The sequence below is a fragment of the Lactuca serriola genome, chromosome 5, assembly GCF_051521515.1.
Source record: "Lactuca serriola cultivar US96UC23 chromosome 5, Lser_US96UC23_V15, whole genome shotgun sequence".
Taxonomy (NCBI): Eukaryota; Viridiplantae; Streptophyta; class Magnoliopsida; order Asterales; family Asteraceae; genus Lactuca; species Lactuca serriola.
Genome location: NC_136412.1, coordinates 260,239,331 through 260,253,473, shown reverse-complemented (window position 1 = coordinate 260,253,473; position 14,143 = coordinate 260,239,331). Strand labels below are relative to the sequence as shown.

At 38.9% G+C, this 14,143-nt stretch overlaps 1 protein-coding gene across 1 annotated transcript; it reads left to right on the top strand.

Moving 5' to 3' along the window:
* Positions 1-372: 372 nt before the first annotated feature.
* On the top strand, positions 373-3,067 carry LOC145054139 (ATP-dependent Clp protease proteolytic subunit 6, chloroplastic-like). Its single transcript, XM_079002283.1, has 9 exons — positions 373-584; positions 673-737; positions 1,602-1,674; positions 1,819-2,020; positions 2,131-2,196; positions 2,298-2,438; positions 2,540-2,593; positions 2,698-2,790; positions 2,867-3,067. The coding sequence occupies exons 1-9, from the start codon at positions 514-516 to the stop codon at positions 2,912-2,914; spliced, it is 813 nt and encodes a 270-aa protein (XP_078858409.1). The 5' UTR covers positions 373-513; the 3' UTR covers positions 2,915-3,067.
* Positions 3,068-14,143: the final 11,076 nt, after the last annotated feature.

The window sequence follows — 14,143 nt, the reverse complement described above, 5'->3', positions numbered from 1 at the left end:
TGATATGTGGCTTTCTTTTTCCCTTATATATTTCATTGGCCGGTTCCAAAAAAAAAAGATAAGCATACAATGTAAATATAGGAATTAACAAAGGGAATGTTACTATGTAAATTAATTAATATATTAATAATATTAATTATTATGATGTGGTATTTAGTTGATGGCATTTAAATTAAAAAAAAAAAACACAAAAATAACAAGTGGTTATTAAGTACTTACAAAAAAGGAGAAAATAAAAAATGTCAAACTGCATATGAAGAATAAGAAGATGACAATTGGCAGAAAAATCTTAACGCCATAAAAAAGAAACTAATGTTATTTAGAAATTTCTTCCATAAATAAATTAGACTATAAAAAATTGCAATTTATAATTTATAAGGGTTTATTGATCGGGTCGGATCATCGGATCAATAAGTTCAAAGCTTGAAGACCATCCCCAGGCGTCCGGGTTCCCTATCCTCCACCTCCCTCCTTCCCTCCTTTGCAAGCGCAAGCAAACACGCAGTAGGAACGATGTCAGCCTCCGCCATATCAACGTCGTTTACTTTCTCTAAAGTTTCACGGCACGAACTGTTTTCTCAACGGTATGATACTTGGTAGTTCAATTTTCATTATTTCACTTGTATCATTATCGTCTGATTTCGATTTTGACTTTTGTTTATTTTCTCCCAGAAATTCGAAGAGGAAATCAATTGTTTGTACGTTGCCGAGTCCATACAGTGATACGTCTAAAATCGGTAGGAATTATTTGGTTCCTCGCTCTCAGGTTTTCAAATAGAGTGCTTCTTCAGTTTGGGTTTAATTTTGACAACTGATTGCTACTTATAGAAGTAGGGCAAATTATAACTAATTGTGAAGCAATGAACATTTCCTTTTTGCGTTTGAATCATGTAACTACTGGAATGGTATCTGCCTGCTTCTAACTGATAATACATTGGTGGTGGTGAATCCAAATTCCCTTCCCCTTGCAGATATACAATCGAGTAATGCAAAGCTCTTTTTTCAATAAACATGAGTTAGCAATGCAATTTCTCTGCTTAATATATTTTCCTTTGTTACACTATTTACCTTCAATTGAAAAGAAAATTTTGAAATGAATGCTAAGAGTTGGATTCTTTGTTTCTTTCTATACCCACAAGTGAAATATGCACTCATTCTTAGTTTGAGATGAAACTGCTACTCTTTTTTTACGTTTGTTACTCCTGTGGCATGTTTCACTCTCTCCAAAAGATACACACACTTTGATATCCAAGAATGGGTTACTTCCAACTTAAAATCCATACAAGCTCTTTGTAGATTCAAGGGGCACTTGTTAGTTAGGTCAAATTCATATCAAACAATAGAGATAGAAGTTATGATGTGGAGGTTGTATTGTAATAAACCCATATGAAGTTTGAAGTGTCAAGAAGTAGCCCATTTTACATCAGAAGTCAAAGTAGCCCTATTTTATTTTGGAAAGGATGGAACAGTTCTCTATTCCTCCCATCTTTTCCTTGCATTTTTTATATGTTTCTAACTTCTATGATATGCCCTGTTGACATGGTTATCAAGTAAACTTTCATATATTTGCCTTCAACTTCTTTTAATTGTTTTGCTAACAGGTTTATCAAGTAAAGCACAAAAATTGCATTTGACACCTGAGGAAATGCACCCACATACTCTTCATAATTCAAGGTTTTGTGTCTATACTCCCTTGATGCTTAGCTATTACACATCTTATTGACAATGATCATGCTAAAAACTATAAATCGAACAGTAATATTATCTGGCTATATATATTAACATACTTGTTCTCATTTTGGTTTTCAAATCAAGCAGTTACAATCCAATTGTAGCAAGAAGAGGGGCTCCACCCATAATGCCAGCTGTCATGACTCCAGGTGGACCTTTGGATCTTTCTACAGTATTATTCAGGAACCGTATTATTTTTGTTGGTCAACCAATCAACTCACAGGTAGCTCAACGAGTTATATCACAGCTTGTTACTTTAGCCACAATAGACGACAAGGCAGATATTCTGGTATGACTTCATTTATTTTTAGTCATATACATTAGTTTTTCTTATGCACTTTTAATAAAAATTACAGATAAAGAGTCTTACATTTTGACTTTTTATGTTTTTTTTACTAGGTGTATGTGAATTGCCCTGGTGGGAGCACCTACTCTGTGTTGGCAATCTATGATTGCATGTCTTGGGTAAGATTGAATAGTGTCTTCTGCATTTTCTGTTAGTGAAACAAATTGAAATATGCATTTCTTTTTTTTTTTTCTTTTTTTAATATTTAATCTCCTGTCAGATAAAACCTAAAGTTGGGACAGTGGCTTTTGGAGTTGCTGCAAGTGAAGGAGCACTTCTTCTTGCTGGTGGAGAAAAGGGCATGAGATATGCAATGCCAAATGCACGTATTATGATACATCAACCACAAAGTGGATGTGGGGTATGATCTAATTGCTTCTTTTTTTTGTTATTTGGAAAGAATAAATATTTTTCTTTATCAGGTTAAATATATCCATTTCTTAATTTAACTTATTTTTTTAGGGTCATGTTGAGGATGTAAGGCGCCAAGTCAATGAAGCTGTTCAGTCTCGCCATGTCTGTATATCTATCTATTTTTTCCCAGTTGAATTTTCATTTTCTGTTTGTCTAATAATCAATATAAATATTATTTATACCATTTTTCTTTTTTTATTTTGCAGAAAATCGACATGATGTATGCTGCCTTTACTGGGCAACCACTGGAGAAAGTGCAACAATACACAGAGAGGGACCGTTTCTTATCTGTATCTGAGGTACCATTTGAAAACAAATTCAACTTTTATTTTCTTGAATTCTATTCTATGTTTAATATTTTGGTTATTTCCACAGGCATTGGAATTTGGACTCATTGATGGGATATTGGAAACAGAATACTAGATTAATGGTGATGATTGTAGATGATGTGGCAACCGTGACTTTGCTGATGTGGCATGCGTCATGCCTGCAGGTTGGAAGTTCTAAATCTCAAATATTTATCCACTCAAAGAGTTGTTTGTCTAGTTGGATTTTGTTTCTTATTTTAGATTGTAATGTTAGAATGTTATTTGACATATAACTTTAGAATCTAAAGTTATTATGGTTATACATATAATGGAGTAATGTAATGTGGTTGTGTAATTGAAGATTAGGCTCTTTTTTATTCTCACTATTCTTTGCCTGCATTAAATGCAAGAAATAGCAATGTACTTTCACTCTCACTTATTTGTTTATTATAACATTCTACTTTTTTTTTTTTTTTTTTTTTTTTTTTTTTTTTTTTTTTTAAATCTATTGCATTTACAACATTGTATTTTCTGTTTTTCTTTTTCTTATTAAAGACGTACCTTTGAAAATTTTACCCAATTAACAATATAGGTGAGCAATTTTCCTTTTCTTTTACAGTTCACTTACATGTGAGCTTGTTGAACTGAGTTGGGTTTACTCTCTAATTTTTGCCTACTGCTACTTGTTTCATGTTGCTATAACTTGATGCTAAGAAAGATTTAACTCAGTTCGAGACTAGTTGTACAAGCATTTATGAATTTCTATAATTTTCTTGCCAAAGTTACACTATCAAATGATAAGAAATTCAATACCAAACAAAAAACAAAATATTATGCACACAAGGAACCAAGACCTCGTGATCATGGTACAAACAATACAAATAAATCAAGATTTCAAGGGTTGAAGGCTCTTGATACAGGAAACAGAGGGCATCACATGAGATGTGTTTTTTTTATGTTTTAAAATCTATAATAATATTACATGAGATGTGTTTTTTTATGTTTTAAAATTTATAATAATATTATTTTGATAGGATTTTACAATTCCGATTTTGCAAAGCCAAAAATAATTTTTGTAGGCCTTGCTTCATATATTTCAAAAGTATTGGTCAAACCAAGATTTACTAAGTACAATAAACACGTCGTTACCTCTGTTTTTTCTTCCATTAACATCCTCTTTTGTTTATTCAATGATATGCAAAGTAAAAGTTTAATATCATCAAGTACAGATAACATTAAACGAAGGTGAACAGCTGTACATTATTTATTTAATTACACCGGTTGGTGTGGGCAAGACGTTATTCCGACCTGACATCCAAATAACGACGCCTTAACGCCTTGAACACCTCCCCAGGTGCGCGTTATTTGGTCTTATGGTATTAGGCGTTAGCATGGTAACGGGAGGCAACGAGGTTAATTCAGTCAACGGTCAAAAATTGGACCGTTCAAGAACGGTCGAAAAGTTAAAAAAAAAAAATCTTTTCAAATTTACTCACCTATAAATACCTATTCACTTCATTTTTTACACAAAATACCTTCATTTCTCATGTCATTTTTTTTTCAAAATACCTTCATTTCTCACATTCAAAACAAAAAAATGGATTATTTTGATCTATTCAACGATGATAACGACAATAACGATATCTTTCTGAGTACGATTTTATGGACGTGCTATTACAACCAGAGCCAACTACACTACTCACGAGACTTGCTGCGTTAAACAGAGATCGTAAAGAAGGACATAGACGTCTAGTCAACAATTATTTTGTGGATAATTGTGTCTACCAACCTAACGATTTCAAAAGAAGGTTTCGTTTGCAAAAAAAATTGTTTCAACGGATAGCCAATGTGATGTTGCAATCAAGCTTATGGCTATGAGGGAGTCGCCCGATTCTATTGATGACTAGATGAGAATGTCGGAGCAAACTACACGAGAAAGTTTGTATAGATTGGCAAGATGTGTTGTTCAATCCTTCGGCGACAAATACTTGCGCAAACCTTCATTGAATGATATGCAACAACTATATGTGGCGTATGAACAAAGATATGGTTTTCCGGGTATGCTTGGAAGCATTGATTGCACAAAGTGGATATGGAGAAATTGTCTTGTGACGTGGAAATGTCAATACACAAAGTGGTCATCTTGGATCGCCTTCGCTGGTATTAGAGGTTGTTACTTCACAAGACTTATGGATTTGACATGCTTTTTTCGGAGTTGCGGGTTCCAACAACGACGTAAACGTTCTTGATCAATCACCAATATTTGAGGATCTTTTGACAGGAAAGGCACCGGATGCTCCTTTGACAGTGAATGTAAATGAATATAAATTTGGGTATTACCTCACCGATGGAATATATCCACTATATTCCACGTTTATGAAGGCATTTCTACACCCGATAAAACCAAGAGACAAAATTTTCAAGAGAAGACAAGAAGGAGCATGTAAGGACGTGGTACGTGCATTCGGAGTTCTAAAGTCAAAATGACACATAGTTAAACATATAAAACGATCGTATGAGTTAAAAGCTCTACAAGATATTATGTATGCATGTATCATAATGCATAACATGTGATTGAAGATAAATGACGAAATATTACGGAGTATTCGCCTACGACAATGTTTTAAAACCCGAGTTTTTAGTTGATCTGATGTGATGACCGATTCACGGGTCAACCGATTCAACTGATTGAACCCCGGGGTCAACTCAGTTTATGGTCTTTTTCTATTTTCATATATTTTTACTTTTAAACGTAATGTATAGACATATAAAACCAATAATTTGATGTGCACAAAGTTTAAACATTGAAAAACATACCAAAATATGGTATGGATCAATCTAAACACAATAAACAACCATATCGAATACAAAAAACAAAACAAAACATAGTTTTGACGTTCGCTACTTGTATCCAAGCCCTATTAAAACGGGTCAATTCGGTTTTAACCGGTTCGACTGCGGTTTAGGAGAAACCCGGCCGGTTCGATCCGGTTAGTATTTTTACAAAAAACCGTTCTCAATTGACCTGCCTTCTACCCCAGGTCACGGTCCAACCGGTTGAACCGGCCGGGTCGACCCGGGTTTTAAAACATTGGTCTACGGAACCTAGACACATTCAATTTCTACCAGGGACAGCAAGATACTTACATAAAGTTGTTGATATTCAAGACCAACAAAAGCACAAGCAAATTCAAGAAGACTTGGCAGATCATATCTATGATGGTGCTGAAAATGAATAATTTAGGAAAACAAATGTAATTTTTCTCATCTTTTATTGTTTTTAGGTTTTTAAATGTTTTTATCATTTGTTGTAATTTTTTTAAAAGTAAATTATAGTTTTGGTCCATGTGGTTTGGTCAGATTCGCACTTTCGATCCAACCTTTGAAAATTTAACAAGATGCATCCCTATGGTTTAAAGAAATTGCACTGCACATCTTTAGTCCATTTATAAAGACCATTTTACCCTTACTTTTATATTTTTGTTTCTTATATATATATATATATATATATATATATATATATATATATATATATATATATATATATATATATATATATATATATATATATATATAATTCTTTAGTTTTTATTTTTATATTTTTTCGCTTACATTTTATTTTATTTATTTAGATTTTTTATTATTTATATTTTATTTGACATTTTTCGAATATATTATTTAATATTTTTTATATTTTGTTTATTTATATATTTTTGATATTTTTTGAATAATTCTTTCTAGTTGTTTGAATGCATTTTATTTTTTTGACGTTTTTTTTAAATACTTTTTTGTAAAAAATGTTAAAGAGTTCGTTAAATGTGAATATTATTAACATAAATTAGGTATAAAATTATTTTTTTTAATAGGATTAATAGATAGATTAATTGAAATTCGAAAACGAGTTTCAAGTAATATAATGGCTAATTGGAAACCATATAACTCGAAAACGAACAAATTTTCTAAAAATAAAAAATAAACTCGAAAATATTGACACGTGTTTGAATTATAAGAATTCTTATTAACATTAGTTTTCGGAACAAAATGTAAAAAAAAAAAATCTAAATTTGGAAAAATTGAACTCGAATATACAAGAGCCCTGTTAAAATAAATAATTTTATACCTAATATGTGTTAATTATATCACATTTAACAAAAAAAATTTATATTTTTTATACAAAAAATATTCATAAAAAGATTTACAAAAATATAAAAAAACAAAAGACTAAAAAAACATTAAAAAAGATATTCGAACAAAACATCAAAAAAGACTAGAAAAATTATTCAAAAAAAAACGTCAAAAAAATATAAACGAACAAAATATAAAAACAATAAAGTTTCAAAAAAATAAAATATAAATCATAAAAAATGTAAATTAATAAAATAAAATGTAAGTGTAGAAGTATTAAAAATTTTAACAATTATATATATATATATATATATATATATATATATATATATAAAGAAAAACAAAAATATAAAAAGTAAGGGTAAAATAGTCCATTTAATTGGACTAAGGATGTGCAGTACAATTTCTTTAAACCATGGGGATACATCTTGTCAATTTTTCAAAGGTTGGACTGAAAATGCGAATTTAAACAAACCATAAGTACCAAAACTGCAATTTACTCTTTTTTTAATGATATGTTTAATTTAGGATTTATTAAATTTTATTTTTAGTTTTTAAATGCTAATATTAATTTTTGATTTAATTTATATGGTTTTTATAAATATTATGATATAAATAAAAAAAAGTTAAAAACATAAAAAAATAAGAAAATAAAAGGTGTTATTGATGGGTTTTATGCATAAGAACAATCTTATGTGCTCATACAAACCCTAATGCTTGGATCTAGGTTTCTCTATTGTACATGCAATGAATCCAAGACTAATAAACTTAGATCTAACATATTATAAACTGAATTAGGGTTTAGAGAATTACCTTTGATTGTTATATAGCAATAACAATCAATTCCTTGCTTGGATTGGCTTCAAAAGCTTAGTGCCTCAAGTGCTGCACCTTTAATGGAGTCACAAACACCTTATGCAACTTGGATAAAGATGAGAAGAAAGGAGGCTACCCAAAAACGACTAGAAACCCTAGAGAATCAGTTGTCCACCTTTTTGGAGCCTAAGGGGTCCTTTATATACTTATGTGGGCTGCTAGGGTTTCAGTCAAAACCCTAATGGACAGCTTAAACTCTAAGCAGCCTATGGAACCTTCTGGATAAGGCCATGAATGAAAATATGATGGGCTCTGTCACACCCCAAAACCGGAACGGCGGAAACGTTCTGGGGTGGATGACGTCATGTCAAGTATCACAACACATGCATTATAGTAATCAAAGTACAACAAAACATTGCATTAATAGTAATAGTTTTACATGGATACATTACAATACATCGAAGTAATACAAGTAAATATAAGTAAGTACGGCATGGCACTAAGCTATCTTCACCAACTGCTCCGGGGATGTACCTGTCTAATGCTAACCTGAGAATACAAGTTATTTGAAAAGCGAGTATCAGCATTGTTACAAATGCTGGTGAGTTCATAAGCATTTAGTGACATTTCATTCAAATAACTTAATAAAGTAATAGTTTAAGAGATTTCAGTGTATTAGAGTCCTTTCTAGAAAATCCTATATTTTCTTTAATAAAAGCAGCCTTCTACCAAGACTGGTCAGTAATGTGTGGTAAAAAGTAGTTTTCCCTAAGTTGCTATCATTATCAAAATACTGAATTTGATTATTAAGGAAAGCAAACGACATCAGGGAATATCATATGCCTCAGCAGTGAGGACTTGTAACAACGCAAATCTTCAAACAATTTTTTTCATTTTAAAAGTGAAGTATTTCTATTCAAAACAAGGCATAAATAGTTTAAGTATTCTGTCAAATACAAATAGTCAAAATCCCAAGATCATAAAAGCATTCTTCAGTGTGTATCGATCACGCCGGCGCCTTCCCACGGTCCTCGCTAGTACCTGAAATACATGCACAACAACTGTAAGCATAAATGCTTAGTGAGTTCCCCAATATACAACTTACGCACATACGCCTTTCCAGGCCCTGACCTTCCGGTCCATGTGTCTCAGGGGACTTCCGTCCCTGCTGGGTAAACCTTCCGGTCCTACCCACGCCGACCTTCCGGTCCATCACACAATATATTGCCTTCCGGCCCATAACATATTGCCTTCCGGCCCATAATATAATCGCCTTCCGGCCCATAACATACATAGCACATATAACAAGCAGCTTACCACATATAGCATACATATCACATATCATAGCTGACCTTCCGGTCATACAGTCAAACCCTTCCGGGTGCAGTATAGTGAGAAGACTCACCTCGCGAATGCTGAAAGCTAGCAAATCCTGAAGTCACTCGTGCACAATCCGACGAGCTACAACCTCCCTATAACATCACATATCCCTCATTAACACTTATATCTTCTAAGTGTGACTATCCCTAAGAAGTCAGACTTAGGTCAACTCTGGTCAACGGTCAACGGTCAACAGTCAACTCGACCGGACTCGGCGAGTGCCATGGCGACTCGGCGAGTCTAGACGTCCTCCCCAACTTCCCTTGATGTTCCCTTTCTACTCGTCGAGTATCCCTCTTGGCTCGACGAGATCTTCGTGGAAGAATCGCGGGGCCACCCCGACTCCACTCGTCGAGTCTGAAGAACAGCTCGACGAGTTCCAGTAAATCTCCAAGCTACTCGCCGAGTCTGTTCATCGGACTCGGCGAGTCCATGCCATGCAGTCGATCAAACTGCTTCCTGAGATAAGTTTTGTCCCGAATGCACAAGCATGGGACTTTCTGGGCCTCTAAAGGTCCTAATACAAGGTTATATTCGATTGGGTAACAAGGTAATAATCCATCCAATCATCAAATGGGTTCCATAAACCCTAGATCCATGCACACATCAAAATAACAGAAATGATCCGAAATGTTACCTGGATAACGCACCCTCTGTGTCCCCAAACCTCAGAACTCGAATCCCTTGCAGTTCCTTTAGCCAAACTCTTCTCCCCTTGCACCACAACTTCTTCAAGTCACCAATGGCCTTCAATCTTGCTCTAGATGCCCACAGCCGCTTAGGGTTCTCCTCAATCGACTAAAAGACGAACAATGACGGCATATAATGCATTATATACGACCCAAACCTGAACGGTTAGGGTTTTTCGCTAAACAGCGTAGACTCGCCGAGTCCATATCTGGACTCGTCGAGTCCAGTCGCGATCTCGCGACCAAGTCTGCGATCCTACTCGGCAAGTCTAGGCTCCAACTCGCCGAGTCCCCTCTTAAATCACCCCAAAAACATAATTTAATAATACCTGAGATTCCGGGCTGTTACAACTCTCCCCTACTTGGATTAGACTTCGCCCTCGAAGTCTCACTCTGAAAATAGTTCCGGATGCTGCTCCCGCATCTCACGTTCCGGCTCCCAAGTCATTTCCGACCCCTTACGGTGTTGCCACTGAACCAACACCAGAGGTACTTCCTTGTTCCTCAGCACCTTGATCTTCCGATCCCTGATGGCCACCGGTCTCTCGGCATAATTCAGGCTCGCATCCACCTGAATATCCTCCAATGGAACCACTGCCGACTCATCGGCTATGCACTTCCTCAATTGCGACACATGAAAAGTGTCGTGGATCTGACCCAACTCCGCTGGCAACTCCAACCGATAGGCTACCCGGCCTATCCTTGCAATCACACGAAATGGCCCAATATACCAGGGCCCCAACTTTCCCCTCTTCCTGAATCGAATCACTCCTTTCCAAGGAGAGACCTTCAGGAGAACGAAGTCGCCGACCTGAAATTCAAGCTCGGATCGGCGCCTGTCTGCATAACTCTTCTGTCGGCTCTGGGCAGTCAATAACCTCTGTCTAACTTGCTGAATCTGTTCTGACGTCTGGAGCACGATCTCCGTGCTGCCCATCACTCTCTGACCCACCTCTCCCCAGCAAATGGGGGTCCGACACCTCCTACCATACAACAGCTCAAAAGGTGGCATACCAATGCTCGAATGATGGCTGTTGTTGTAGGAAAACTCTGCTAAGGGTAAATATGCATCCCAGCTACCCCCGAAGTCTAACACACACACGCTCGAAGCATGTCCTCCAGTGTCTGAATCGTCCTCTCGCTCTGACCGTCTGTTTGGGGATGGTATGCGGTACTAAAATGCAATTTAGTACCCAGCTCCTCATGAAATTTCTTCCAGAACCTGGAAGTGAAACGCACATCACGGTCTGAAACAATCGAGATCGGTACCCCATGCCGAGATACCACCTCTCTCACATATATCTCCGCCAACTTCTCCGCTGAAGAACTCTCACTGATGGCAAGGAAGTGTGCACTTTTCGTCAACCTATCCACAATCACCCAAATTGCATCAACTCCCCTGGCAGTCCTCGGCAATTTAGTGATGAAATCCATAGTGATTTGTTCCCACTTCCACTCGGGAATCTCCAATGGCTGTAACTTGCCATGCGGTCTCTGATGCTCGGCCTTAACCCTACGACAGGTCAAGCACCTCTCAACGAACCATGCGACGTCCCTCTTCATACAGGGCCACCAATACTCCTTCCTCAAATCCAAATACATCTTCGTAGCACCGGGATGGATCGAGAATTTCGATCTATGAGCCTCTTCCATCAAAGTAATACGCGTACCGCCCACGAACGGTACCCAAATCCGACCCTGAAACGTCATAAGCCCTCGTCCATCCTTAACGAACTCTGAAATTAACCCCACAACCCGCTCTTTCTTCTGCATTTCTGATCGCACCACTTCGGCTTGTGCCCCACGAATAACATCCAACACTGGAGTCATCACAGTCAGTCTCAAACATACATCTCGCAATGGAGTGCTCTCCGCTCTACGGCTCAATGCATCGGCTACCACATTAGCCTTGCCTGGGTGGTACAGGATCTCACAATCATAATCCTTGACCACATCCAACCACCTCCTCTGACGCATATTTAGGTTGGGCTGATCCATCAAATACTTCAAACTCTTATGGTCCGTGTATATCGTACATCGAACCCCATACAAGTAGTGACGCCAAATCTTGAGAGCGAACACTACTGCCCCCAACTCTAAATCATGTGTGGGATATCTCGCCTCATGAGGCTTCAGCTGCCTCGACGCATAAGCTATCACATGACCCCTCTGCATCAACACTGCACCCAGTCCCGAAATCGATGCGTCGCAATATACCACAAAATCTTCCATCCCTTCTGGGAGAGCTAACACCGAGGCTTCGCACAACCTCTGGCGAAGTGTCTCAAAGGAGGTCTGCTGCTCGGGCCTCCATGAGAATGCAACACCCTTCCGGGTCAACCTGGTGAGTGGCACTGTGATCTTGGAGAAATCCTTGATGAATCTCCGATAATACCCTGCCAACCCAAGGAAGCTCCTGATCTCAGAAGGTGACTTCGGCACCTCCCAACTCATCACCGCCTCAACTTTGGCCGGATCGACCAATATCCCTTTCTGATTGACGACATGTCCTAGAAATTGGACCTCCCGCAGCCAGAAGTCACATTTGGAGAACTTTGCATAAAGCTTCTCCGACCTCAATACCTCGAGGACCTCCCTCAAATGCTCCTCATGCTGCTCTCTAGATCTAGAATACACCAGAATGTCGTCGATAAATACAATCACTGACCGATCCAACATCGGTCTGCATACCCTATTCATGAGATCCATGAACACAGCCGGGGCATTGGTGAGCCCGAAAGGCATCACCACAAACTCATAATGCCCATATCGCGTCCTAAACGCTGTCTTCTGGACATCCCCATCCCGCACTCTCACCTGATGGTACCCTGACCTCAGATCGATCTTGGAAAACCAAGATGCTCCCTGCAACTGATCGAATAAATCATCGATCCTCGGCAACGGGTAACGGTTCTTGACCGTTAACTTGTTCAACTCCCGGTAATCAATGCACATCCGGTGTGAACCATCCTTCTTCTTGACGAACAGAATAGGTGCTCCCCATGGCGAGCTGCTCGGCCGAATGAATCCCTTCCCCAGCAACTCCTGGAGCTGCGAGGACAACTCTTGCATCTCTGGAGGTGCAAGACGATAAGGCACTTTAGCAATAGGCGCGGCCCCCGGAACTAGATCGATACCAAACTCTACTTGCCTCACAGGAGGTACTCCCGGCAGCTCCTCGGGGAAAACATCTGGAAACTCGCGCACCACAGGGACCTCCTCAAATGATTTCGGTCTCTCGGAAACCTCCCGCGTATCCATCACATACGCCACAAAACCCTTACAGCCCTGCTGTAGACACTGCTTCGCCCTGGCGGCCGAACAGAAAGCTGATCCCGAACGGGTACCCTCGCCATACACCGAAAGAACTCCCCCACTATGGTCTCATATAGTCACCAATTGACGCTCACAGTCGATGACAGCGCCGAATCGGCTCAACCAGTCCATGCCCACGATGACACAGACATCACCCATCGCAATAGGAATCAGGTCAATCGGGAATTCAACCCCGAAAATCTCTAGTACACATCCCCGAAGAACTTCCGTGGCACAAATCACTTTCTCATCAGCTATAGAAACTCTCAAAGGTCGACTCAACGACTCACGACCAACGCTGATATGCTGACTAAAGGCTAAGGACACAAAGGACCTACTCGCACCCGAGTCAAATAACACTAAGGCAGGCACAGAGTTCACAAGGAAAGTACCTACGCATATAATAACATAAGCATAACATCTCGACATAAAATAAATACATGAATTATAACATACCTGCCACGACATCGGGCGCAGCGCGGACCTCCTCCGCAGTCAGCTGAAAGGCTCTTCCCCGAACCCTCGGGGCCTCGGCCTTCACCGGTCGAGTCGCAGTAGCTCCGGCAGCAGGTGCAGATCCCTGAAGAAGCTGAGGGCACTCGGCCTTCCTATGGCCTGTCTGGTTGCAATGAAAGCAAACCGTAAATCCCTTGGGATACTCCCTAGCAATGTGCCCCTCCTTGCCACACTTGTAGCAAGCACCAGATCGACACGCCCCCTCATGACCCTTGCCGCACTTTCCGCAAGTGCGGCCCTTCGAACCTCCTTTGCTCGCATCGGCGGACTTTACCCGCTTGGCTGCCGGCTGGAACTGAGTCGGTCGCCGGTTCACCCGCTGAGACTCGGCCTCCTCCCTGGCCTGGGTCTCCAACTCGATCTCGCGCTTCCTGGCATTCGCCTGAAGCTCAGCAAAAGTATGATAAGTGGAGTTTGACACAAACTCCCGGATATCCCTCCTCAACACTCCCAAGTACTGGCTCATCCGAGTCTGATCAGTGGATACCAGCTCGGGGCAGAAC

Bases quoted from the DNA above. Each gene is read 5' to 3' on its own strand.
- LOC145054139 (XM_079002283.1), top strand. From the start codon at position 514: ATGTCAGCCTCCGCCATATCAACGTCGTTTACTTTCTCTAAAGTTTCA. The intron at 1,675-1,818 runs GTTTTGTGTCTA...CAAATCAAGCAG, and splicing joins CATACTCTTCATAATTCAAG to TTACAATCCAATTGTAGCAA. The intron at 2,197-2,297 runs GTAAGATTGAAT...ATCTCCTGTCAG, and splicing joins TCTATGATTGCATGTCTTGG to ATAAAACCTAAAGTTGGGAC.